Below are 24,347 nucleotides of genomic sequence, written 5' to 3'. Positions count from 1 at the left end.
ATTGAGCACTTAAAATGTGGCCATTGTGTGATGTGCTGTAAGTGCAGAATAGACACTGGGTTTCAAAGACTTAGTGTAAAAAAAAAAAGAATGTAAAATAGCTCATTAATCATTTTTATGGGATTATATATTGAAATGATAACATTTCGGATATCTTGGGTTAAACTGTATTTTTTAAATTAATCTCTACTTTTTTAATGTGGCTACTAGAAAATTTTTAATTTCATATGTGGTTTTGGCTCACACTGTATTTCTATTGAACAGCCCTGTTCTAGAACAGTATTTCTTGGCCTTTTTTTTTCCATCATGCCCTTAGGAGCCTTTTTAGACATTTCTTTTCCTAATTTCCTCTCTCCCATGAAATCTGAAAAACACGGATATACTATGTATCTGTTTATGTACTGTGGCCCCTGTGGGAGCTAAGATTTTTTTTCACCCCTCTCCTCCAAGAACCAATTTTTGCCTCCTTGGGGCAATACCTCTCATGTTGAGAGTGCATATTTTAGAAGATGGTGGCATTGTCAGGTGGGAAGACCCAGAGTGCTTGAGTTACCACATGGGAACCTGCCCCCAATGAGAGCAAGAAACAAACCTTTATGGCATAAACCACTGACATTTTAGGATTGTTTGTTTTAGAGGCCACTATTGATTACCCTGACACACCAAATCCTGTATTTTATAACAACATCAATAAACCCAAAGAGATCTTAGAGAATCAAAAATCAGGGGCCCATGGGGCCTAGCCTACAAACACTCTGAATGTCTCACCATGTCACAGAGCCCTCCAGCACCACCCCATCATCTGGCTTTGGCTGCCAGTTTCCTCTTCATGGGCTCAGATCAACCCCAACTGTGCCTTCTTCACTTCCTTTGCTTCCTCTGGAATGACTTTCTCCCGTTAGTCTGGCCAATCTTCCAGACTCAGTTCCACTTGCTCCAGGAAGCTCTACCAGTGGCACTTGCTCCAGGAAGCTCTACCAGTCACCACCACTGCTGGGCCCCATTGGGCTCCTAAATGCTTTTGTCATAATCAGAGCTGTTTTATGCATAAGGTACTACAGAGAAACAAACTACTACTAATACATTACTAATACAAAAACAAAATGTTCAAGTCCACTCCAAACATAGGAGGGGAAATCAGAGTGAAAAGATACCATAGTCGTAGCCTATTATACTTTAAGTAGTTTACTTTTGCAAATTTTACAAGATATATGACCACGTGAACGCATTGCTAGGGCCCCTCCTAGGGCGAGGAAGGAAACCCTGCAAGGAGCCCTGAAGCATAAGCCTCACGGGGTTCTACGGAAAACCCAGTCCTATCTATGAAAAGCTTTGCACCGTCAGGTGCCCTGGACATGGGAACTTTTAAAGTAATTCAACAACAAACAAAACTTGGTGAATTATGTTACATATAGCATGTGCTTAGCAAGTGTTTTTTGACTGAATACTCATCCGGGAACAAGAAAAATTAATGTTATTTAATAAGGTCCTAGATGCACTAAGGGCTCAAAGAAAGTTATCCTCCAGGGACACAAAGAGGAGAAGGGGTGGGGTGAAGCAAGGGATGAATGCGGGCTGGATGGGTAATGGTTAGAGGCAAGGTGGTGATAAAGCGAGAATAAGGACCCAAGAGGTAAGGAAAACCAAATACTGGACTCTAAGGTAAACAGTACCGAAAGCCCAGAAGGGGTTGTCTAGGGTAGAGGGCCACGAGGGAAGAAGAGAGGTTGGTGAGCCCGCCCCCATCAAGTCCCACCTCCCGCCGCTCGCCCCGCCCCCGTTAAAAAAAAAAAAACCAAACCGGTAACCTCTACTCGGCCGCCACCCATTGGCTATAAGAATCAGCGAAGCCTTCAGGGACCAATGAGGCGCGGCCACGGCTTGGCGAGCGCCTTCCGGCCCGCCCCCGCCGCGGCGCCCCGCGCCTGCCTAGCGAGCCGAGGGCGGGACGTGGAGCGACGGGGGCGCGGCGCAGCGCGGCAGAGCTGAGGCGGCGGCGGGACTGCGCGGCGACCTGGGCGCTCGGCATGGCTCATCTCGTGCTCGGTAAGCACGGCCCTGCTCGTCCTGCGGGGAGACCAGGAAGGCCCCGCACCCCCACGGCCATCCGCACCTCGGGGAGCTGACGGGCGCGTGGCCTTGGCCGGGCCCGCGCTGGGGAGGGGGGTCTCAGGCCTGGCCCACGAGGGGACGCGAGAGGGAAAGTCTTTGGAGCCCGGGGGACAATGGGAGAGCCCCGGGGCGGTGGGGAAACACTGGGGGGCCGTAGCGGGAGTCCTGGGGGCGGGGGTGCCCTTGGCCGGAAGCCCCCGCGCGGGCGCTGGGACAGAGGCGCGAGGCCCTACGGGACTTGGGGCGCGTGGGGCAGTGAGGCGCCTTTGGCGGGGGCTTCTGCGGCTCACCCCGAGGGGCGCGTGTGCGCGAGCACACGGGTGGAGAGAGCCCTGACCCTGTGCTCGAACCCAGGGCGCGGGGACTCCAGGGGCCGCCCCGAGCCCGGTCCGAGAGCCGGTGCCGAGCCCTTGATGGAGGGGCGGCTTGGGGCCGGCCCGGCGGGAGCGGAGGGAGGCGCGTTGGGGCCGCTGAGGCCAGCCTGGCTCGGTCCCCGGTGGAGGCTGGGGATTGGAATGCGACCCAACAGGGCACCTTGTCTGCTTCAGAGTCGAGTGTGCACAGGAGCGCCACGGGCTCCTCGTACTGCATCTTGTCCTGACCACCTGTTTTATGGAATCCCTACTTTAAGAAAAACTGGATCATCAAAAACCAGCCCTGGCAGTTGCCTTAGAAAGGACCAGTGCCTTCCAAAAGCGGGTCTTAAAACGATGACAGAGCACTTGAAGTGTGACTCAACTTCACAACGAAGTAGAACCCGGGCTTTCCCGAATTCTGTAAATGTCTGTTTTAGAGACCGCAGTGGAGGATCCCGTCCTTCTCGGGGCTCCTGAAGGTCCCAGCCATGGCGCTCTAAGTCTTGACCCCAACTCTGGATCCAGACCCCAGGGTGTGCGCCCCAGCATTACTAGCTGTGTGACTGGGCGCGTTACTTAACCACGCTGGGCTACTACTCCATAGAATTGTTCGGAGGATTCATGAACTAATACATGTCTAAAGAGAGTAAACAAGATATAAATATTTGCTGTATTATTGCAGAGGGAATAGGTGTGGGGGGAAAAAGATTTTAGTCGGTTTAAAAGTTGCCCACAAGTGAATTCAGACCAAGCTCCGAAAGAGGCTGTGATTCTGTCAATTAACTCATTTTAATCAATGTAATCAGCCGTTTTGGGAGCCCTCTTGGTTTCCAGATGACTGCTTTGGGACCATGCACTCTTGCTAGCAGGTGTGGGGCTGCGATGTTACTGATGTGGATTTATAGCATCCTTACCTACTGTGGGGGAAGCATGGCAAGCCACAGATGGCAAAACCATCTGCTCACATCCACTGCAGACTCGCCGATGTTCAGCCCCCTTGGTACTCATTATCAGGGAGTGGACTGGTGATGTCAGTTTTAGGAACAGAGAACATTATTGGTCAGCATTGACCTAGTTTATCTTAAGTGGGCCCAGGATTTTTTGTTTTCTTGAGGGTTTTTGTGGGGTAGGTACTGCCTGTATTTTTGCTGTTGGAATTACACACCTTTTAATCTGTTTTTCTGAGTATTATGTTTGATTCATGCTAACTTGACTAAGTCACACTGCCTTTTAAGGAATTTAGGTCTCAAGCCTTTATCATCAAGACATTTCCATTGGATGGCCATTTATAAGGAGGGAAGGCTCTTGTGAGTACCAGGCAAAATTTAAAGACAAAAGTCCAATGCTATTACTAGAAAAAGAAATAGCCCAAGTCCATGTTACACTGAGTCTCAGTTATCACGACCATGTTGGTACGGAAAGGAAGCACATTCATGAAGTAAAAATCCTGGCCCTTCTCTTTGGTGACTCCAGCCTGAAGAGGAGAGTGCATTCTTTATTGCTGTTCTGATTGGTGAGAGAAGGAAAGGAACCTAATTCTCCCGGCACAGTGATCTACCTAATGACCCTCCTTGGCATTAAACTTCTGCAGTCTCCAGACCTTGGCTTAGAAATTTGGGTTACATAACCATGTTCTATCTCTTTTCTAATCATGAGGCGTTAGGCAGGTTACCCTTCTGTGTCTCAATTTTCTGACCTAAAAATGGGCACGATAGTACATACCACACAGAGTTCTTAAGTGAGTTAATGTATGTTAAATATTTAGAACAATACCTGGTACATAGTGTCATAGAAGTGATATTCTTAGTGAAGATGTCAGTTTCTGGAGGGTAGTTGGACAAGTAAATACATCAAAATGTTAGCCATGACCCCAGCACCCCTTGTAAGATTTTCTCTTAAATAATCATATTCATTGGGGGGGGGGGGGAAGTAATAAGAATTTTTAGAATTAGCCTGTTAATAGTGAGAAATGTGAAACAATCAGATTCAGTCAGTAGTGGATTTGGCTACATGATATAGCCACTAAAAATGATTACATGGGGGTAATAAGTAATCTATAATTATGTAGAAAATGTCTGTAACTTTTTTGAGTGACAGAAAGTTACAGAAGGGAATATATAGCAAGAATCATATAAAATTTTAGACCTCTGTTGCATGGAGATGTCAGTAAGAATATTCACCCAAATATGAATAGTTCTAGTTGGGACTCTTGATGGCTTTTCTTTTGCTTTGCCTTTTTTGAAAATTTCACAATGAACTCGATGTATTGAACAAGTATTGGTGCATGTTGATTTTTAGAAAAAAACAAAAAGGCAAACTCCTTTAAATGTAGTAGATCTCCATAGAGGATTATCCAGGACCAATCTTACTTTCGTGCTTATTCAGAATTAGGACTGTCTCTGCTTAGGTTCTTAATTTACTTCTTTAAATATATCAAACTATTTAACGTTTCCTGCAGCAATGAAAAGATTATTGAGGCGTATCATACACTAAAAATGTAATGCAAATTTAGGTAATTTAATTTTTCTAGTAGCCACATTTAAAAAGGCAAAAAGAAGTGAGTGAAATTCATTTTAATATATATTTATTTACTCAGTATATCTACAAATACCATTTTAGCATGTAATCAATATCAAAAATATTAATGAGATAGTTTACTTTTTCTTTCCTACCAAGTTTGAAATTCAGTGCGCTTTTCACACCTGCAGCACATGTCTGTGGGGTAGTCACCTGGGGCTAATGGCTACTGTCTTGAGTAAAAGTTATCAAGGGAGCCCCACTTTGGTTGGCCTGACCTCCATCCACACGCACCCTTTGCCACTTCTTGAAATGGAAGAGGAGGTCATCGTATCACAGCTACCCTCTCACTGACTCTGGGTTCCCTCCCCTCCTCCTGACTCTGGGCATTTTATTTTGTTCCCTGATTCCCTGTACTTCATCTTTAGCCTCTCCCACTCCACACATTTCTTCCCTTCATGCTCAGTTCATTCCCATCTTTAAAAAGAAACCATCTTTCTACCCCACATTTGCTTGCGTTCTCCTGCCTTTTATAATGAAGCTTGTTTAAAGAGTTGTCTGTGTTGTTTTCACCAACTCGTTCCCTCCTGTAGACCGTCTGCTGCTTGTTTTCACTACTGCTCCACAGCCGCCAAGGGCCCCAGTGCTCTCGTTGTCATCATACCCAATGCACAGTTTTCAGTCTTTCCAACCTGACCTCCCAGTAGCATTTGCTACTGTTGCCCATCCCATCTTTCCCTTGGTGTATGTGACACTGTTCTCCTGATAAGTCCCTGATCCACTGTCCACACTGCAGCCAGAATACTCCTTCTAGGAAGCAGATCTGATCATACCCGCCCCACGCCCACATGATAACCCTTTAGTGGCTTCACGTCACCATTAGTAAAGCCTGCAGTTTTATTTCAGAAATTCCCACATTAGCATTCTCTCTAATTCAAATGCAGTATTCTTAAACAATGTAATTGTTTGTTCATGCCCTGGCATGCTGAACCTTTTTATCTTGAGCACTAAAAAGACAACATGGTTTAATGGGAAAAGCTTGGAATACGAGTCAGAGCTGCTCTGCCGCTTACATGGGTCATAGATGAGCCACTGGATCTCACTCTGCCTTTGCTTCCTTATTTACAAAATGGGGATGATTCCTGCTCTCTAGTTAGTAATGCTGTGAAAAATCAAGGGATCTAATGTATTTGAAAGTGATTTGAAAATTGAAAGCACTGTGTAAGTCTCAGGTAGAATATTTAGCAATAAAACAGTTAACGTTGGTGTGCATTCCTTCCCGAAGAAATTTACCATTGGGTTATTCAAAAACAGTTCCATTTGAAATCTTTCAAATGCTGTTTACAAAGTAAGCGTATGAAAATGTGGCAAAGATGACACACACTCTACCTTACGATACAGGTCATTCTTATAATTTGTTGTATCGATAGATTAAAACAAAGAAATTATGTGATCATCTTCATGGATGCTGAAAAGACAATAATGGAAATTTCTTTAATATCATAAAATTTATCTGTTTCAACCCAAAAGCCAGCATCATGCAAGTGGAAAGATATTCCTGGTAGTCAAGAACATTTCATTATTTAGCATTGTTCTAGTGGAATTAGGCAATGCAATTAAAAAAACATAAAGAAATACATAAACTTAAATGGAGGAGGTGAAATTTTGATAGCATTACCAATTCAAAGGGCTTTTGAATTCTTAAAATATTCATAAGTTAATTTAGAATTTGTTTTCCTATATAGTTGTTATAAACTGCATTTAAGTTCCCAGAGTGGCCAACAGAAGTGTACTTGGTCCACAGTACAGCTAAACTGTGTCATTAATAATGCAATAGACAGTCTTCCCTTTATAACCTTATTCACATGAAAACTCTGTAAGCTCATCCAGCATTGTGAGTGCCTGCTGACGTGCCATTGCAGTGTGAGCAGAAATAAAAGTATTTGTAAAAGCAATCGTTGCCCTTGAGAGAGTCCCAGTCTAGTAGGAGAGACAAATAATGATGTTTCCCTTCAAAAAACAGCTTTAATAAAGGTAGTGTGCTAATATTGTAACTGAATAACACAAGAAATAAGTACTGTAGGGATTACCCAAGGTCACAAGGCTAGACATAACTTCCCAATTTTTCAGTGTCCTTGCCCATGAAATGGCGATAATAGTACTACCTCACAGTGTGGTTGTAGAGAAGGAAGGTATTAATACATGAAAAACACTAAGAATAATATTTAAATCTTTTTCCAGTGCAGCTCAAGAGATGAGAGCGTGGACGGTCTGTCCCCTTGCTCGGCACTGCACCAGTGGGAGTAAAATTCCAGGGGCTCCAACAGCAGCAAGGGGTGCAGGGGCCCCGGGACCTGACCCGGGCCGTCCCCCTTCATTGTTTGAAGGGCCTCGGTCAGTTGAAGAATACTCTGGTTACCTGGGTTTCTGGTCAGCATGAACCCTGCCGTTAATGATGTGATTTTGGTGGTTCCTCCAGGTCTGGTGAGCTGTACGTTCCTTCTAGCAGTGAATGGTCTGTATTCCTCCAGTGACGATGTAATCGAATTAACTCCATCAAATTTCAACCAAGAAGTTATTCAGAGTGATAGTTTGTGGCTTGTAGAATTCTTTGCTCCGTGGTAAGTATTATAAAACAGTTGTAGGTTATTTATGGTACTTTATAAGGAAAGATACTATATAAAAATGTGATTTTATTCAGCCAAGTTTACTGTTTGTTTAAAAGAAGTAGAGAGGGAAATGGAAGCCCCTACAAAGTGTGGTCTGTTAAAGGCCATGGAAAGTGAGTCCATTGAAAAAAAATCGTTGAAGTAACTAAGCAGGAAAAAAGCAAGAAAAAACTCTTATAATTTTAAGACGATGTAAGTAAGATGGGGATGGATGGGAAACTGATTTTGCGAAGAAGGAAGATTGGGCAGAGGAAAGGGACGAACCAGTGATCCACTCCATTCTGTTTGTGGAAAAGGATTGCTTCCAGAAATACGTAATTAGAAAAGCTGGTTTCATTTAAAAATTCTTCTCTTGCCTTGCATTCATTGTTGGAAAAACCCTTGTGGGGTAAAGATCTAATTACCATTAAAATTAATGGTGAACAATTGTATAATATGTAGTCAGAACACAGTATGTAGTTAAACATTTAATGCAAACAAAACAGAAACTCAACAGATAGACTTATAGAGACAGATGAATGGAAATGGTGCAAAATAAGCACGAGACTGTCAGTGCAGTAAACGAACAGGCACAGGTGACCTGCGAGGAGACTCGAGCCCCAGCCCCAGCCAGCTGTGATCTGTGCGAATGAACTGGGGTGACCTGAGCTCCAGGGGATCCTTTTAGGTGTGGGCTGTGCCTTCCAAGCATGTAGGGCAGTCAGTCAGCTTCTTACCTGAGTGGGTGCATTTTATTTAGGGTATTCCTGATGAAAGGTTGTCCTTTATTGCTTTAATTTTCCTTCCTGGAAGACCACGAAACTGAGTTTTGGAAACAATGCCAGGCCTCATGGATTATTTCACTTAACGTTCAATGTAGCAAATTAAGACAAAACCCCTCTATTTTAAAAGTTAGTGTTGCCACGTGTGGATACTGTTCATTTTAATGCCTTTATTATTTTTTTAAAAGCTCCTGTGTGTTTTTCGGTTGTTAAATCCAAATGAGAATTCTGTATGGCTTAGTTCATTCATATTAGTAAATGCACAGATAGTAATTGTGCAGACTGTTATATTGTTGAATGCTTTTGTGTGCAGTTTTTACAAGTTTAATCTTTATCGTTTATGGCATGAGTGATTTGCCTTGTTTCTGGGAGCTGTGATATACGAGAGTGTGCCTCATTCCAAAACAACCAGACTGCAATCTAGAAGGCGGGGTCTGGATCCGGTCATTAACTGACTGTCGCACTGGCAGAGCTGTGCTTCATGGCGCGCCGGGTCCCAGAATGTCAGATTAGAGCAGGCGCTTTTACCCTCTTTGTGCTTGGACGTTGGCAGCTTGGTGAAGGCTGTGAATCCCTTCCTAGAATAAAGGTCTTAGGTATCAAATAAAGCACACAGGATCACAAAGGAAACCTAAAATATTAAAATAACAATGAAAACAGTCAAATAAATCATCTGTCGTTGTGTAGTCCTCCTTCACTAGGACAGTAAAGACAGGCTCCAGCCGCAGACCCACCAGCCGGCTGCCTGAGTTCTCAGGTATGATGAGCCCGCATGATGTTTGCAGGTATCTGTAGCACAGTAGTGGTGGTAGGACAAAGTCACAAGTAACTAACCCGCTGTGGTGGCTCGTTCATGTTCATAACTGAAGAAAATCCTGAATTTCAGTTACAGGTTAGTGAAAATAGAGGGGGCGGTTGCCATCAAAGTTCACAGAGGCCCTAAATTTTTATCCACAACCCTTTGGGGGGTGCGGAGGGGGGATCTGTGGACTTCAGGTAAAGAACCCTTGGGTTAGAGGGTATGCTGTATTTATATTTATGTGGCATTTTGATCTGTCTTTACACTGCTTAACATTGAAATTGAAGGGGGTATATGCTCTGATAATCTCTGATTTGAATCCTTTCATGATAAACTGAAATTAAAGAGGCACAATGTCCTGTAAAAGTTTGACTCCCGGACTTCTAGGTAGCTCACCTAAACACCAAAACGTAGTCTCTGTAAGTACGTAGAAGCAGCATTTCAGGACATTTCCTTGAAAGATTTTTGAATTACTAGATTAAGGTGATGTTCCATAGAGATTCCAAATGTGGACTCGGGAGTAATCAGTCAGTCAGCGCCGCCACGGAGTGATTGTGATATTGGGCAGGTTTCTTCACATCTCAGTCTCTGCGTCGTCCTCTGTAAGATGAAAATAACAAGGCCTGCCTTCGGCGTGGCTGTGCTGATGGAATGAAATCCTGTGTGAAGGGTGCTCGTCAGGGTGCTGGCACGTGGCATCCACTCCTGTGGTCCTGAGAGACCTGATTAGAAGAGAATTTACTTGGTTTTTAAAAACCAAATCACCTAAGGATAGACTAACTGTGGTACCTTCATTTAAAACAATGAAAATGAAGACTATAGTTGCCTCTAATGGCACAAACATCACAGGCTTGTGTCTGTATCATCATTTTTTAAAAGCACTTTTCTAGGTACATTATAGTTCACAACTTCTTCAAATACTAGTCCCTAAAAGATTAGGCGGTTTTTCCTCACGGTCTTGTTTCTCCGTTTGCCTCGCTCCTGCTTTTTCACCACCACCTTGTGTCCCGCGCTTTCCCACTTGTTAGGTGTACTAATTTGGGATTGTGTGTGCATTTGTAACTGCGTAAGCTGCCTCCGGAGCCAAAGCACATTGACGTTTAGGCTCTGACGCAGTTATCTCGTCTGTAAAATGAAAAGGTTGGTCTGGATGAGGGAATATCAAGCCATAATAGGTTTAAGAATCACTAGCCGAACTTATTAAACTGTAGGTTCCCTTCCCTAGGAGCTCTGATTGCTTACGGCCCAAGAACCTGCATTTTTGCCCAGCCTTACACCTCGAACCACATGTTGAGGCACAACTTGACCAGATACACGCTAAGCTCTTGCTTAGGTATAGAGTTTAGAATGAGCGTTTGTTTAAACTCTGAATATAATGTAATTGAGCTGTAATGTAGAAACGTTTTTAGATTACAAGATGAAAAGAGGTAAGCTCCTTCAGGTCACAGAGCGTGTTTTATTGATGCCCATGCTTAACTCCCTGCAAGCCTGTACCCCTCAGTAGACTGCTGCTGGCTGATTTTTGAATTGGGGACCAAAGACGTTAACTATTATTTGTGTTTTTGTCCCCTAAAAGGTGTGGCCACTGCCAAAGGTTAACACCAGAATGGAAGAAAGTAGCAACTGCATTAAAAGTAAGTTTTTAAGATGTCCACATTCACCCGTGTATGTTTAAATAAGTATGCAAATGGATGTAATGTACAATAGTAAGCCAATTTGCCTATCAAAGCTCAAAACCCTTCTTCTGGTGCCAGACTCATATAGGGAGCAAAGGGATAATACACATTTTACTTTTTATGTTGTCTTTTTTTGTCAATTCTGTTTCTCAGATAAATGACATAATTACTCCTCAGTCATGCTAATTCTTGAGTGCTGCAGCGTTCCCCTCCAGGGGCTAACTTGCGTTTTACCCATCATTCCCCTTGGGAACGGTTTCCCAGACTGAACCCTCATTCGTCCTGTTTGTAAGCCTAACCCTGCCCTTCGTTATCTTGTCTCTGAGTCCATGAATCAGATGATAGGTGCTTGTGGCATCTGCTCTGGTTGAAAGAAAAGTAGTTATTTCTTTCCTGTTCCCACAGGGTGTTGTCAAAGTGGCTGCAGTTGACGCAGATAAACACCAGTCCCTCGGAGGTCAGTATGGGGTGCAAGGATTCCCTACCATCAAGATTTTTGGATCCAACAAAAACAGACCAGAAGATTATCAGGGTAAGGACTTTGCTGACTACTCCTTCCCCTAGTTGAACTTTTCATTTGAGCAGGTAGGGAAAAATTAGACAAGAACTAGGATTGCTACCTGCAAGTTTCCCAGCCTCCTTGTGCCTGAATTTCCTTAGCTCTGAAATGGCACAGAGCGATTCCTATACGGGTACAAGTTCTTTATCATTCATACTAGTTTAGGCCTGCATGGCCTTAGCAGTGATAGAGTGCTCATGTTTTGTGCTTTCTCAAAATTAAAAAAAAAAAAATGCTCGTTACTTAATAGTTCATAAAGACTTACAAATGTTTTCTTGCTGTGATCTCTCTTACCTGTACTGTAGGAAAAGGGTCTAGCATAGCAGTGTGGAAAAAAGAAGGCCCTGTAATTTGAAGTCAATTTAAACTGTGTTGCTATTACTGTGGAGGATTTCGCCCATGAATCTTTATGCCTTGTAACATACAGTATGAAAGCTGTTATTTAGTGTCCCAAACTACTGATAATAAGTACTACAAGTTCTCCCTGTTTTGTAGACAAGTACTTCAGCTGTATCTGCTGTTAGTCACTGAGGCAACTGAATAGAGAATTCTGGCTCCAGATTCTCAGGCTAAATGTTATCCTAGTCTCTCTTTTCTTTTATGGATTAGACCTATTACTTAATTTAAGATATCACAAACAGGTCATCGTATTTAAGATAATCAGAATTGCTAGGTTGAGGCATATTCATGGTCCTGAGAAAAAGTATTGGGTATAATATATTTAAAGTTTAAATTATGTTTCATTTGATAAATTCTTTTTTAAGATTTTGTTACATGGGATATAGAGGTGACTAAATGTAGAGTCAAACATCTTAGGTTTTGCTTTATGTGAGAAAAACAAGCTTGTGGAGTAATGGGGTTGGGGGAGAGAATCAGCCTCACAGTAAAACAAAGTGTTATTGTATTATGCGTATTTGGTGGCTTCGTTGTATCCAGCTGATGGAAAACACATTCTCAGAAGAGGGAACGCAAAGGGATTGCAGAATCTATAGAGTGTGAATTTTGATGACAGCCAGCCTGGCTTTAATTGCTGGCCTCGTCACATTCTGGCTTCATAGCTAAATGGAATACTTAACTCTCTGGACCTGCTTCTTCTCCGTAAAATGGGAATGTGAAAATCTACTTTAGGCTACTAGAAGATTCATTGAAATAGCACATGTAAAATGTGTGACTTGGTAAATACCAGTGTACTTGGTATATCACCCAGCCGGGGGTCAAGATACTAGAGATAAGGAAGGCCTTAGACACATCCTTTCTTCTAGGCTCCCCAATTCTGAAGTTCCGTGAAATGACCATTTTTCTGAGAATACTAATTTGTCCTGCTAACTTATAAAAATTGAATGTTTAGAATAGAGGTTAGCATTTGGCCTGTTGCCTGTTTTTGTAAATACAGTAATAATTTGCTGACCCGTGGTCTAGAGTGAGAAAATCCTCTGTCTTTTTTGCTAGTGTATTCCTTAACTTGGTATATTTCCAGGTAAAGATTGGTGGAAGGGGCATTGGCTCAGAAGACAGAGACACCTGCTGTAGATAAGGAGCGGAAGCCTGTTTTTATGTTGCGCTTCTGTATTAGGAAGTAACACACTTGGTACCTTCAGCCAGGGTTGCAGTACCAGCTGATCTGAACATACTCTGAACATTGCTGTACTGTGTTTTGTTTCTAATGTCAGATCTGGGGTGTTCTCAGTTTTTCTCTCTTCCTAGGTAGTTTGATTAGAAAACTTTTTTAAAAAGTGAAACTTTCTGAAGAGATTTTTATTAGAGTTTTGCATTTGAACCCTGAAGATCACCTCATGGCATATGTGATCCTTATACTCGTGAGTCAGTTAATAGCCCCCGACTTTTTCTTGAGCATAGAGGTTTCAGTAAACTTCGAAAGGCTATTGTCATTATTGAGTCTTAACACAGGGTTTGTTGTTTATATTAGGAGTAGGTTCAGCTACGGAGCCTAAGCACTCAAAATCACAGCGTTTTAAGCAAGATTGCAATAAGCCTGGATTGCTTTCCAGTTACTAGGCTTTAGACGCCTTGTATCCTACTTTTTACACAGCCTTTTCTGTCCATTATCTCAAGAAATAGCTTCTTCTATTTTTCTCATTTGGTGCTTTGTATTTAGAAATTTCCCTTGCTTTCTTAACTAGATAATAAGGGTCTTACCCATCTCTGTACATATTTGTTCGGCAAACATTTTGAATTATTCTCATGAGTAGATGGTATTTATAGTAAATGCACAGGAAGTGCTTGTTACTAATAGCCTAAAACTGAACAAGAGGAATTGGTTTTCCAAGTGTCAAGAGCAGTGCAGCGTGGAGAGGGATTGGCTGGGTCCTAAACAGGCAGTGACAGGCGTGTTAGAACATCAGATGAAGCTGACATGTGCGAAGGTCAGGTCTTCAGTGGGTCAGTGTCTGGTAGGCACTCAGCCCAGACACCACCATTCAGCTGCTTGTCCTCTGTCGGCCTGTAGGTGGCAGAACTGCCGAAGCCATCGTCGACGCTGCCCTGAGTGCTGTGCGCCAGCTTGTGAAAGACCGCCTTGCCGGGAGGACTGGGGGATACAGTTCTGGAAAACAAGTAAGGCTTCGTAGTGTCGGCTTGTAGTGCGTGATGACTGGGAAGCCCGAGGGTGGAGCCCTTGTAGAGATAGTTGTGGATTTTTGTTTGTTTTTTAAATATTTTAAATGGGTGAGCTTTCTATTTAAAAATAATAGAAGGTTGGGTCACCTGATGCCAGAGGGAGTCGGCCATCCTGCACATTTGGCCTATTCAGAATCACCGTCATCGTAGCCAGGGCATCTCACCACAACTGCAGGCCAAGCCCAGGCCCCAGAAAAGCTTCCTTAGCCCAGGGCTGACACAGAAGAGTTTGGACTGCAGAGGGAGACGGAGTTCCAGGCCGTGTTCCAAAGTGCAGAGAAAGAGGCCAGCTCGCCTGCAGATCAGCTTTGGGATGACCTCTTGGCCTGTGTCTGTGGCAGCCAGCCCAAAACCCATGGAAAGTTCTACATAAATGCATAGGGCAGAAGAGAAAGAAGTTCCTGTTCTATGGATTGGTATATTAGATGCCCTCCTATGAAATGTGATGTTTAACCGTTATATGCTTAATGTTCTTGTGAAGAGGCATTAAATTCTTAGATAAAATAGCCCTTCACTCTGCTGCGAGACCAGTCAAACGAGCTTTTTTATGCAGATTGAGAGTTTACCCAGAGATTTCTTGCTCTTGACTTTTATTTCAAACTTGGACATTTAATGAGCACAGTTGTCTCACCTACCTTCATGGCTTTTGGCCCAGGCCACAAAAAGCAATACAGCGATACGGACTGTTTCTTAGGCTTAGTGCTGAAGAAAAGTATTTGTAGAAGGAAAAGGATTACATGTTATTTTTAGCTTTCGTGAATGATAGAGGCTATGAAAAGGTAGTAACTGTCGCTATGTATAACGTTCTGGGATAAACCAGCTGTGCTTAAGTCTGAATTAGAACAGTGTTTACTAAGGTGATTCTTTAAGCCACGTTGAAGCTTCTCTTACAAATAGTGACAGAATTCAGATACATGTTATGTGTTACACTGAATGCACTGGTAATTGTTTGAAAGTAAATACTGTTTACCAAGTACAAATAATACTATTACACCATGTCCCCAATTTGCGTAAAGTAGTTTTCATTTGAAAGAAAAACTTTGTTAAAATGTAGAAGCGATTTTCATTTTATGTATATTTAGAAAGGGAACCGTGTTCTTTTTGGCCACGTAGTTTAATGTCTAATGTCACAATGACAGGGTAGAAGTGAAAGTTCAAGTAAGAAAGACGTGATTGAGCTGACTGACGACAGCTTTGATAAGAACGTCCTTGACAGTGAAGATGTTTGGATGGTGGAGTTTTATGCTCCGTGGTGTGGACACTGCAAAAAGTAAGTGCTTTGTAGCAAGTACTTTTTAAAATCACGGTGGTTTTAATACATTCATCTAGCTCTCTTTGAGCTTTGTGGGGTTTTTATTTGTGGTTTTTTGTTTGTTTGTTTGTTTTTTACCCTCGTCACCCATTTTGCCCACCCTTACCCCCTGCCTCTGGCAATCCGCAATTTGTCCTCTGTATCTAGGAGCTTGGTTGTTTTGGGGGGAGGTTTTTTGTTTGTTTGTTTCTTAAGATTCCACATGTAAATGAGGTCCCTTTGAAAGAAGTGATCCAGATCATAGATATCGCCAATGTCTCCTCCCAAGAAGCTCTGACTCTGAATCAGTGTTAAACATTGGCATTAGTGCCAGGAGTTTCCTGTCATATTTTCAAAGATGAACAGGGAGCTAGCAAATTCGGGAGGAGTGACAAAGGACCGGGAAGCAAAAGTGAAGGGTAGTATCGTGTCCTTCATAAAGCTACACTGAAAATGTTCTCCAAGTGTGATGTGACTGGGCTGGGCAGAAGTGCACACATCAGTTAAAGGATTTGCTGAGAGGTAAAATGTTTTCCTGTAGCCTGGAGCCAGAATGGGCCGCTGCAGCTACAGAGGTAAAAGAACAAACAAAAGGAAAAGTGAAGCTTGCAGCTGTGGACGCTACGTTGAATCAGATGCTAGCTGGCCGATATGGCGTGAGTATGTTTACGAGGCTCTTTTCTTCGTGAAACACATAGATTTTTCAGCTGTTACTTCATCCAGTATGCCAGGCCTCCCTGTGAAGTAGGAGGGGAGGTGTTGAGCCTTTTTGTAACGAAGAAATTAAGTCACTTTATTACAACTAACAACAAATAAGTCTGAAGTGATGACTACGTTTGTTTGCTTTTTCCCAGTATTTCACAATTTCTGTGTGCTTAATGTGATCCTTTAGCTTTTACAAGTTGTTCGTAAGACTTTTGAAGTTGGTTCATTTGTTCTGGAGCAGATATATTAAGTGTATATCCAGGGTTTGAATGAGATTTGGCCAAGCCTGGCAGTGAAGCTGTTAAAACTCCCTGACTGACAGACCTCTGTGTGTCGTCCCTTTGACGTCCGTGCAGGCTGGGGAGCATTTTTGTTACACTGAATTACCTAGAGGTAGTTTTAGAAACCATAAAGATCACATTCTTATAAATGTTAATTTGATTTTTTAAAAATAGATTAGGGGATTTCCTACAATCAAGATATTTCAGAAAGGCGAGTCTCCTCTGGATTATGACGGGGGGCGGACAAGATCCGACATCGTCTCCCGGGCCCTCGATTTGTTTTCTGATAATGCCCCACCTCCTGAGCTGCTTGAGGTAAACCACTTCAGTCATTCGAAGTGAGGAAAACGTTTCCAGTCGGGATATTAAAGCAGTAATGACACTTTTTATCTTTTCAAATCAAGCTCTTTTAAAATGCTCCTTAAAGTGTTGTTGTATTTTCAAATGGGCAGAACCTGTCTGATAAATGGCTGCTTTTTGTAACTTTTAGCACTAAAGTAATTGCACTCTGAACAAAAGTGTACCTAAGCTTCTTAAAAATAGAACATTCTTTCATTTTTTCATTCTCAAAATAATAGCTAACATTTACTGAGCGCCTAACCACATAACAGGCACTCTTCTGGTGCTTTCATGTGGATTTTCTCATTTAATTACCATGTGAACACTTACAGGGAAATAACTGTTTTTAATCTCCATTTTACATATGGAGAAACTGAGGCCTAAGGAGCCTCAAATTCATATAAATACATAACACTTGTAAACATGCCTGTCTGTCTACCTATCTAACTGAGTAAGTGTCAGCGCCAGGCTGCGCCGGCATTCTAATTTCAGAGACTGTGTATATGCAAGTGCCTCACCACCATGGGTAGATGGCTCAGGAATGAATAATGGAGATCTTACAGGGTATCACTGGCGGTGTTTCTAGAACTCAAATGAGGAAGTGTTCTTTGGGAGAAGTCTTACCCATCTCTCAAATTGCTTTACTCGTTAAGGAAAGTGATGGTGCTAAGTGTTTGTTTCAGGCATACCTTTAGTCTTGGGTCACGTGGCCTTCCAACTGTCCCTTGTCTTCTGGGTCCCACAGATCATCAACGAGGACGTTGCCAAGAAGACGTGTGAGGAACACCAGCTCTGTGTCGTGGCTGTGCTGCCCCATATTCTCGATACCGGTACGATGGACAGAAAGAAACTCACTTTCCATTTGTTGTTCTGGGCGGCCTGCCCTGGCAGCACTTTCTAAATCAATTAATGCTACAGACTCCTTTATTTTTATCTTTAAAAATTGTTTCTGTTTAAATCAGGAGCTGCAGGCAGAAATTCTTATTTGGAAGTTCTTCTGAAATTGGCAGAAAAATACAAAAAGAAAATGTGGGGGTAAGTTATTGAACTTACTGTCTCAGTATCATTTGGGTAGGAAGGTATAGTACTTCTTGAAAGTGTCTAGTTCCCTCTGTTTTCTGTAGAATGTGTGTCCCCTGTGTTCGCTTTGGCGTGTTTTTGTTTTTTTATTTAAGATATAAAAATAATTATCACCTAGGAAGAAAAGAAGTAATGCAGGTCTCTTGTTTATAAAGCACTTATTTGTACAGCATGCTTTTTCTCAGGAATTGTAATTTAAATTATGGTTGGGGTCCCAGGCTAGCAAGCAAAAACTTAATTAGTCACATAGCTGAATTCCTGTAGGACCTTGAAGGCTAGATAAAGAAAGAAGAAATAGAGGCGTGTTTCTTTACCTTCTTCTGAGTGAGTGACAGTTCTAGGCAAATTTTTAGGCAACATGTGCCTGTGTCTCCTTCCCATTTACCTTTTTGTTTCTCATCCTCAACATTCATTGCGGGCCCAGGTGCCTCGCGTTCCCTGCTTCCCTCTCATTGACTTTGTTCCTCCTCTGTCAGTTCAGCAAATACTGATTGTGTGCCTGCAGCGGCTGCACTCTGAAGTGCTTCATTTTCACCTTGGCAAAAGTTAAGAAATCTGGTTGAGCATTTTGTGTGTATTGAATAACGACATATCCATTTCTTTTTTAAAAAAGTAGTTATTACACTTTTTAAAGAATAACAACCTAAACGGTATTGGTAACAAAGATAGAAAATTTATGAGGTTTAGTGGACAGTACTTTGGAGACTGCGGGCAAACTGTCTTATAGGTAGAGCCGTCCATTTCGGGGACTCCTGGAGTTAGGGCTTAGGGAGAGGAACTGTAGTTACTTAACACATCTAGAATACATTATTTTTTTAAACTTACCTTTGTTTTTATTTCGTTCCATAAAATATTTGAAGTGTAATCTTTTGTTCTTAAATTAAAGTCTACTATTTAGATTCTAATTTGAAAGGGATCTTTGCCCTGAAAACAAATCTGCTTTTCTAGGTGGCTGTGGACAGAAGCTGGAGCCCAGTCTGAACTTGAGAACGCGCTGGGGATTGGAGGCTTCGGATACCCCGCCATGGCAGCCATTAACGCACGCAAGATGAAATTTGCGCTCCTGAAAGGATCTTTCAGTGAACAAGGCATTAACGAGTTTCTCAGGTAAGTTTTTGCTCTTTTGACTTGTTTTGTTTGGTCTGTTTGTTTGGTTCTGTTGGTGGTTTTTGGTTTGAAACTAGGTTTATATAGACCAGGCAAGAAATGGAATGATTTTGCATTTGACATTCTGAAGAATGAGATGTTTATAAAATTGAGTTTTAAATCATCTTCCTTTGCTTTTTTTCTCCTTTTCATGGAAGTGTTCTTCATAGAGAATGATGCTGACAGTTTTCCTGTTCTTGGGTTACTGTCATTCTGTGCAGTTGGCCTTGGGCTCTTCCCAATTCTCGTAAAGATCTAATGGGCGTGAAGCAGTCCTGTCTCAGCCTTTCCCACCCGAGCATGCTTTGTACCCTTGACTGATGACGTGGTTTCCATTTCTGGGCACTGGCTTGAGAATGTAGTTGTTTAAAAACAGGTGTACTTACTGAGTGACTGTAGTAACGGGCAGCCACGCAATCGGTTCTCAAACTCAGAATCCAATTTATAGAGCTCTCGGTGCTGCCCTGCTCGTCAACTCACCCTAAAACTGACTTAATCATCTTTCAGGCAAACACACAGCATTGACTTTGTACGTTTTCTCAAATGTGTGGTGATTTGATTGATTCCTCTTCCCCATAACTGAGTTCCATGAGCGTGAATCTCTTTTACACAGAACTTTATCTCTAGTCACTACTGTAAAGCCTGGCTGATAATAAGCTCTTGGTACGTATTTTATGAAGGAATGGTTGAATTCTTCTCTCTGGAACAGTTTTAATTCAGAAAGACTTCTCTGCCCTCAGGAAGCTTCCTGTTGGACAGGACGTGGCATATTGGTGGGAACACTACTTATAAAAGGAACTTCATCCATTTTCACCCGCTAATTCTAATGCTGAAAGCCTTAGGAAATGTGTGAGAATAAGTAACAGTGAGATTGTGCCTTTGGGCTCACTTCTTGGAAATTACAAGTTCTAACCCCAGCTTTCATTTTATTCACATTTATTTTCAACCAGTTTTCCCTTTCCAGTTGGTTGGTTTTTAGTTCAGAGGAGGTAAATGCTTCATGGAAAAGGTACAGGGAACAATAGTATGTTGTAAAACTGAGAGAGTTAACTTTTGTACTTGAGATTATACAAGCCCCTGGTTCTTAACCTTTGTGTCTTGTGGGTAGTGGGAAACGTCCAACCCACCCGGTTACCATGTGGTGATGAATGGGAAGGAAACATACGTGACAGTATACTTGTTTCTGGGTACCCGGGAATCTTGCCTAAGACTAAGCATGTGCCCTGCACCTCACCCAAGAGGAGACTGCTTCCAACGGGCCGTGCGTGGGCCTGGAGACAGCTGCTGTGGCATCCGCTGCGTGCGTACTCGCGAGCAGCTCAGACCTGCCGCAGTCGGACTACTGCACACAGTCCATACGGGTTTTAACCATTTATAAGTGTAGTAGCAGCAATTAAAACTGGTCGACCCAAGACAACATTAGTGATTCCTGCTGCTTCCCTTGAAAGTATCATATTGTGTTCCTCTTGAAGTAGCGGCTAGAAAAATAAAAGTATGTACTTGGGCGTTGTGCTCCCGAAAGTGAAGAAAGGACTTGGATTTCGTATCAGTTCATGACTGTTCGATTTCTTTGAAAGCAGCAGCCATGTTTCTCCAGGTTCCTTTAATTAGAAGAGATATGTTAGCGTTTAGCCCAAAGAAGAAAATGGTGGCAGAGGGGAGGAACAGAAATGAACTATTAAAAAACTTGTTTTCAAATTACTGAATTCTGCCCCATGGACACAGTTCCCTCAGCATTTTGTTCCTATTTAAGGGAGGTTTGGCATATCCCCCCCCCCTTTTTAATTAAAGTTTATTGGAGTGACAATTGTTAGTAAAGTTACATAGATTGCAGGTGTACAATTCTGTATGACATCATCTATATCTCACATTGTGTGTTCACCACCCAGAGTCAGTTCTCCTTCCATCACCATACGTTTGATCCCCTTTACCCTCATCTCCCACCTCCTGCCCCCCGTACCCTCTGGTAACCACTAAACTGTTGTCTGTGTCTATGAGTTTTTGTTTTTTCACTTATTTGTCTTGTTCTTGTGTTGTTTTCAGTTTTATTTACCACGGTTTTGGCATCTTTCCGTTCATCGTTCTGTTTGTTCGTACTGCTGACACGAAGTAGGAAGCTAGGAAGCTTTTTGTTTTTATGCAACGTCCCCGTCCACCAAATGTCCCAGTAGCGATACATCCTGGTATTTTACCAATGGGGAGGCTGATGTCAGAGATGGTAAATAACCTGATTAAGGACACAAAACTAGTGAGAAGTAGAACCACTGGCTTTCTTGTTATTGTTCACATGGGTGTGGATTTCCCACATAAGCCAGAGCTTGGATTGGTCTGGGCCCCTTCCTAGTAAATTGAGCCGTCCTAGCATAGCTTTTAGACAGACTACGTGAGGCACTTGCTCTGCCAAATACTTGTTAATTCTGCCTGGACATCAGCCAGTCGTCAGCATCCTGTCCTGTGTTACACTAAGTAATAGTTCCGTGAATGGCAGTGAAGTGGTTTTTTCAAACATATTTATCCTGTTTTCTGAATGTAACTGATACATTCACATCAAAGTTTCTCTACCTTGGCAATCTTGGCGTTTGGGGCCAGATCATTCTTTGCTGCTCAGCATCCTACAATGCACAGGACAAAGGCACTGTAGGATGTTTAGCAGCACCCCTGGCCTCTGCCCCCCAGATCCCAGGAGACCCCCACACACAGAGTGTGTGACAATCAGAAAGGTCTCTGGATGTTGCCAAATGTCCCCTGGCAAAAATTGCCCCCATTTAAGAACCACTGATATACATTGTCGGAAATGCAAAGTAACCATATTACCCAGTTTTCCCACCACGCAAATAACTTGTTAAACACATACAGGAAACTTGATATACTGCTTGGGCTGTTGTCCTCTTTTACTCATGTTCCAAGCAACCTTTACCAGAGGGTGTTTGGAGGCTCCTTTAAGGAGGCCTTGTTCTCAGGCTAGGAGGGCCTCGGCACCTTTCCAGTGAATGTTCTCTGTCAGTACCTGCCAAAGGCAAAACCTAACACACTGCTCCGCCGAATAACTTGTCTGCCTTCCAGCTTGAGGTGTGAGAGAAGGGCCACCATCCTCTGTGGATCGTGGAGAGGCCTGTAGTGTCTGGTTTGAAGTGCTGTTCGCTGTTTGGTCTCTGAGAAGAGGAATGGAATTTTAGTGGTTAAGATACCGTCTTTCAGAAAGTGTCGCTCGAGTCCTAAGCTATTGACTTTGATAGTTTTCACATAATTAATTTGCATTTTAGCAAAATGAATTTGCAATTTTTAAATATTATTGGTAGTAACTGGCTTTACCTGATGCCAAGGCCTTAGGAATTTTGTGCCTGGTTGTAGTATTGACCCTGATTGAAAAGGTAATACTGTTCATGAGGTTTTTCAGGAGCAAGCGGCGAGAAAGGCCTCCATGTAACCTCCATGTAAACGTAGGGAACCAGCCATTCTTTACAAGTTCTTTCTTCACCCGCCCCAGCAGTCTGATGCAAACCTTGTTTTGCTGTTTCCCCCAAGGGAGCTGTCTTTTGGGCGTGGGTCGACGGCACCTGTGGGCGGTGGGGCTTTCCCAGCCATCAGCACCAGAGAGCCTTGGGACGGCAAGGACGGCGAGGTGAGTGCGGGCGCCAGGCTGTGCGCGGGACTCAGCCGGGCTCCCACCATCCTTTCCATCTTCCCAAGCCCTGGGCACTTCGCTACTTGTAGACCAAATCCTTTCCTGTGGACCTAACCTTGGCATGACGCCAGAAATAACAACCGTGGGCCTTCCAGGAAGTTCTTTTTCTCAGTACTTTTCATCCCATCCTCCCCATTAGTAAGTGCTCCATGGCACTTGGCATTCCTGACAGACACAGCCAAGATAAATGTCAGTAACGAAGTCACTTTCCTGCTTATTACCCCAAAGTGAACATTTAACCTGCGATTCATTTACTTCACCTTACAGAAGTGGAACATTGTGGCTGTGCAATCAGCATTTATTCCAGTACACTTCTGCCCCATAACTGCAGTAAAATGTTTAAGTGCTCAACTCTTCAGACATCTATACCATAGACCTGCCTTGGGCAGAAACTGGTCTGTAATCTGGGGTCCCTCGAGAAATTGGCGTGTCTGTGAAGTGAGCGGCTGAACTTGCAGGGTCGCCCTGTCTGGGTCTGCGATAACCTGCCTGCAAGGCCTAACGGCCGTTCTGTTCACAGCTTCCTGTGGAAGACGACATTGATCTCAGTGACGTGGAGCTGGACGACTTAGAGAAGGACGAGCTGTGAGAGGCTCGGCAGACTCCACTTTTCTTGGGAGCGGATTTTTCCAGCAGTGAAGGAACATTCTTTACAATCAAATGAATCTACCAGTGGCCTTGTGAACTAAGAAGTAGCACTTGATTGGTCATTTGAAAACACTGCAACAGTGAACTTTTGCATCTCAAGAAACAATGAAAAATTCTATGAATTGTAGCCAGTGAATTGGGTTGTATTCTGTCAAGTAATATTTTGAAGAAAACTGATGGGCTGTCAACGCTTTTCCTTCCCGCTGACTGCTGCTTGAGTGTTCTTGGAGGCTGTTTCTTAGATATGTTTTTTATGTGATTCTTTCTTTTGAATATTAATGGCTTTTTTCCATTAAAGAATAAACCAATATTTTGGATAATGCCAACAAATGTATGAAATTAGTGTCCACATCCTAAATACAGCCTGATGTTTAGCCAATAAGTTAATGTTATGAAGGGATGACCCTGCTGTCTTCCTTTCTGTAAATTTGTGATTCACATGACGCCGTCTGGATGCCTGCCACAGCACAGGTTTTAAAATGTGCCCTGACAGAGGTTCCAGTTGCATGTATGAAAAGCAAAGCGAGTTTATACAGAAGGATGAAAAACAATGGGTCGTCAATTGAGAACTGCATTTTATGCCCAATATGTTGTCTTTGGGCCATCAGATTATTAGGAAATATAACTGGTTATGCAATTAGCTCAAGGTTTTTAAAGTTGTTTCTAAGTCCTCACAAAATGTCCAGTAATACATGAAATATAGCAGCAGGCTACCAATTTATGGGCAGTCCCCACTTATGTAAAACATTCAGAAAAATGAAGTTTTGAATTAAGTTAGCGTACGAGTGAAGACACAATTCAAAGGACTGAGAGTATTTCTTTATTGTAACTTACAAAAAAATAAATACAACTGTAACTAACTTTTGTGAGCAGTTTCTCTAAAAAAAAAAATCTAAATTCTGGAGGACACTTAAACTGTTCTGGCTGAGGGAAAGAAGCGTGTGGAGTCGTCTGCGTGAAATGAAAGCGTCGTGGTGCCGCCTGTTCTAGTCGAGGAGACTGAGATCAATGTGGAAATAGACGTAAGGGAAGTAGTCTTGGTTATTGAGTTGCAATCCAGGGATCTCCACAGATGCCTACAAAAGA

The 24,347-nt window shown here is 42.8% G+C and overlaps 2 protein-coding genes across 5 annotated transcripts in view; one reads left to right on the top strand and one right to left on the bottom strand.

The window, feature by feature from the left end:
- The first annotated feature begins 1,892 nt into the window (after positions 1–1,892).
- On the top strand, positions 1,893–24,121 carry PDIA6 (protein disulfide isomerase family A member 6). The gene is made up of 13 exons (XM_019749189.2): positions 1,893–2,046; positions 7,465–7,606; positions 10,791–10,848; positions 11,296–11,422; positions 13,917–14,023; positions 15,226–15,356; positions 15,919–16,033; positions 16,538–16,678; positions 17,448–17,532; positions 17,665–17,737; positions 18,731–18,889; positions 22,454–22,550; positions 23,134–24,121. Exons 1-13 carry the CDS (start codon positions 2,028–2,030, stop codon positions 23,200–23,202), a joined length of 1,323 nt encoding a protein of 440 aa, XP_019604748.1. The 5' UTR covers positions 1,893–2,027; the 3' UTR covers positions 23,203–24,121.
- Positions 24,059–24,347, bottom strand: part of ATP6V1C2 (ATPase H+ transporting V1 subunit C2) — a 43,806-nt gene continuing 43,517 nt past the window's right edge. For all 4 annotated transcript variants that reach the window (XM_019749376.2, XM_019749297.2, XM_074331687.1 and 1 more), the window contains one exon: positions 24,059–24,337. In XM_019749376.2, the coding sequence (XP_019604935.1) occupies positions 24,248–24,337 (90 nt within the window). In that variant the 3' untranslated portion in view covers positions 24,059–24,247. The remainder of the gene's footprint in view (positions 24,338–24,347) is intronic.

The sequence above is a fragment of the Rhinolophus sinicus genome, linkage group LG05, assembly GCF_036562045.2.
Source record: "Rhinolophus sinicus isolate RSC01 linkage group LG05, ASM3656204v1, whole genome shotgun sequence".
Taxonomy (NCBI): Eukaryota; Metazoa; Chordata; class Mammalia; order Chiroptera; family Rhinolophidae; genus Rhinolophus; species Rhinolophus sinicus.
Note: the sequence above shows the minus strand (reverse complement) of the source record. Positions and strands in the feature narration are given on the sequence as shown.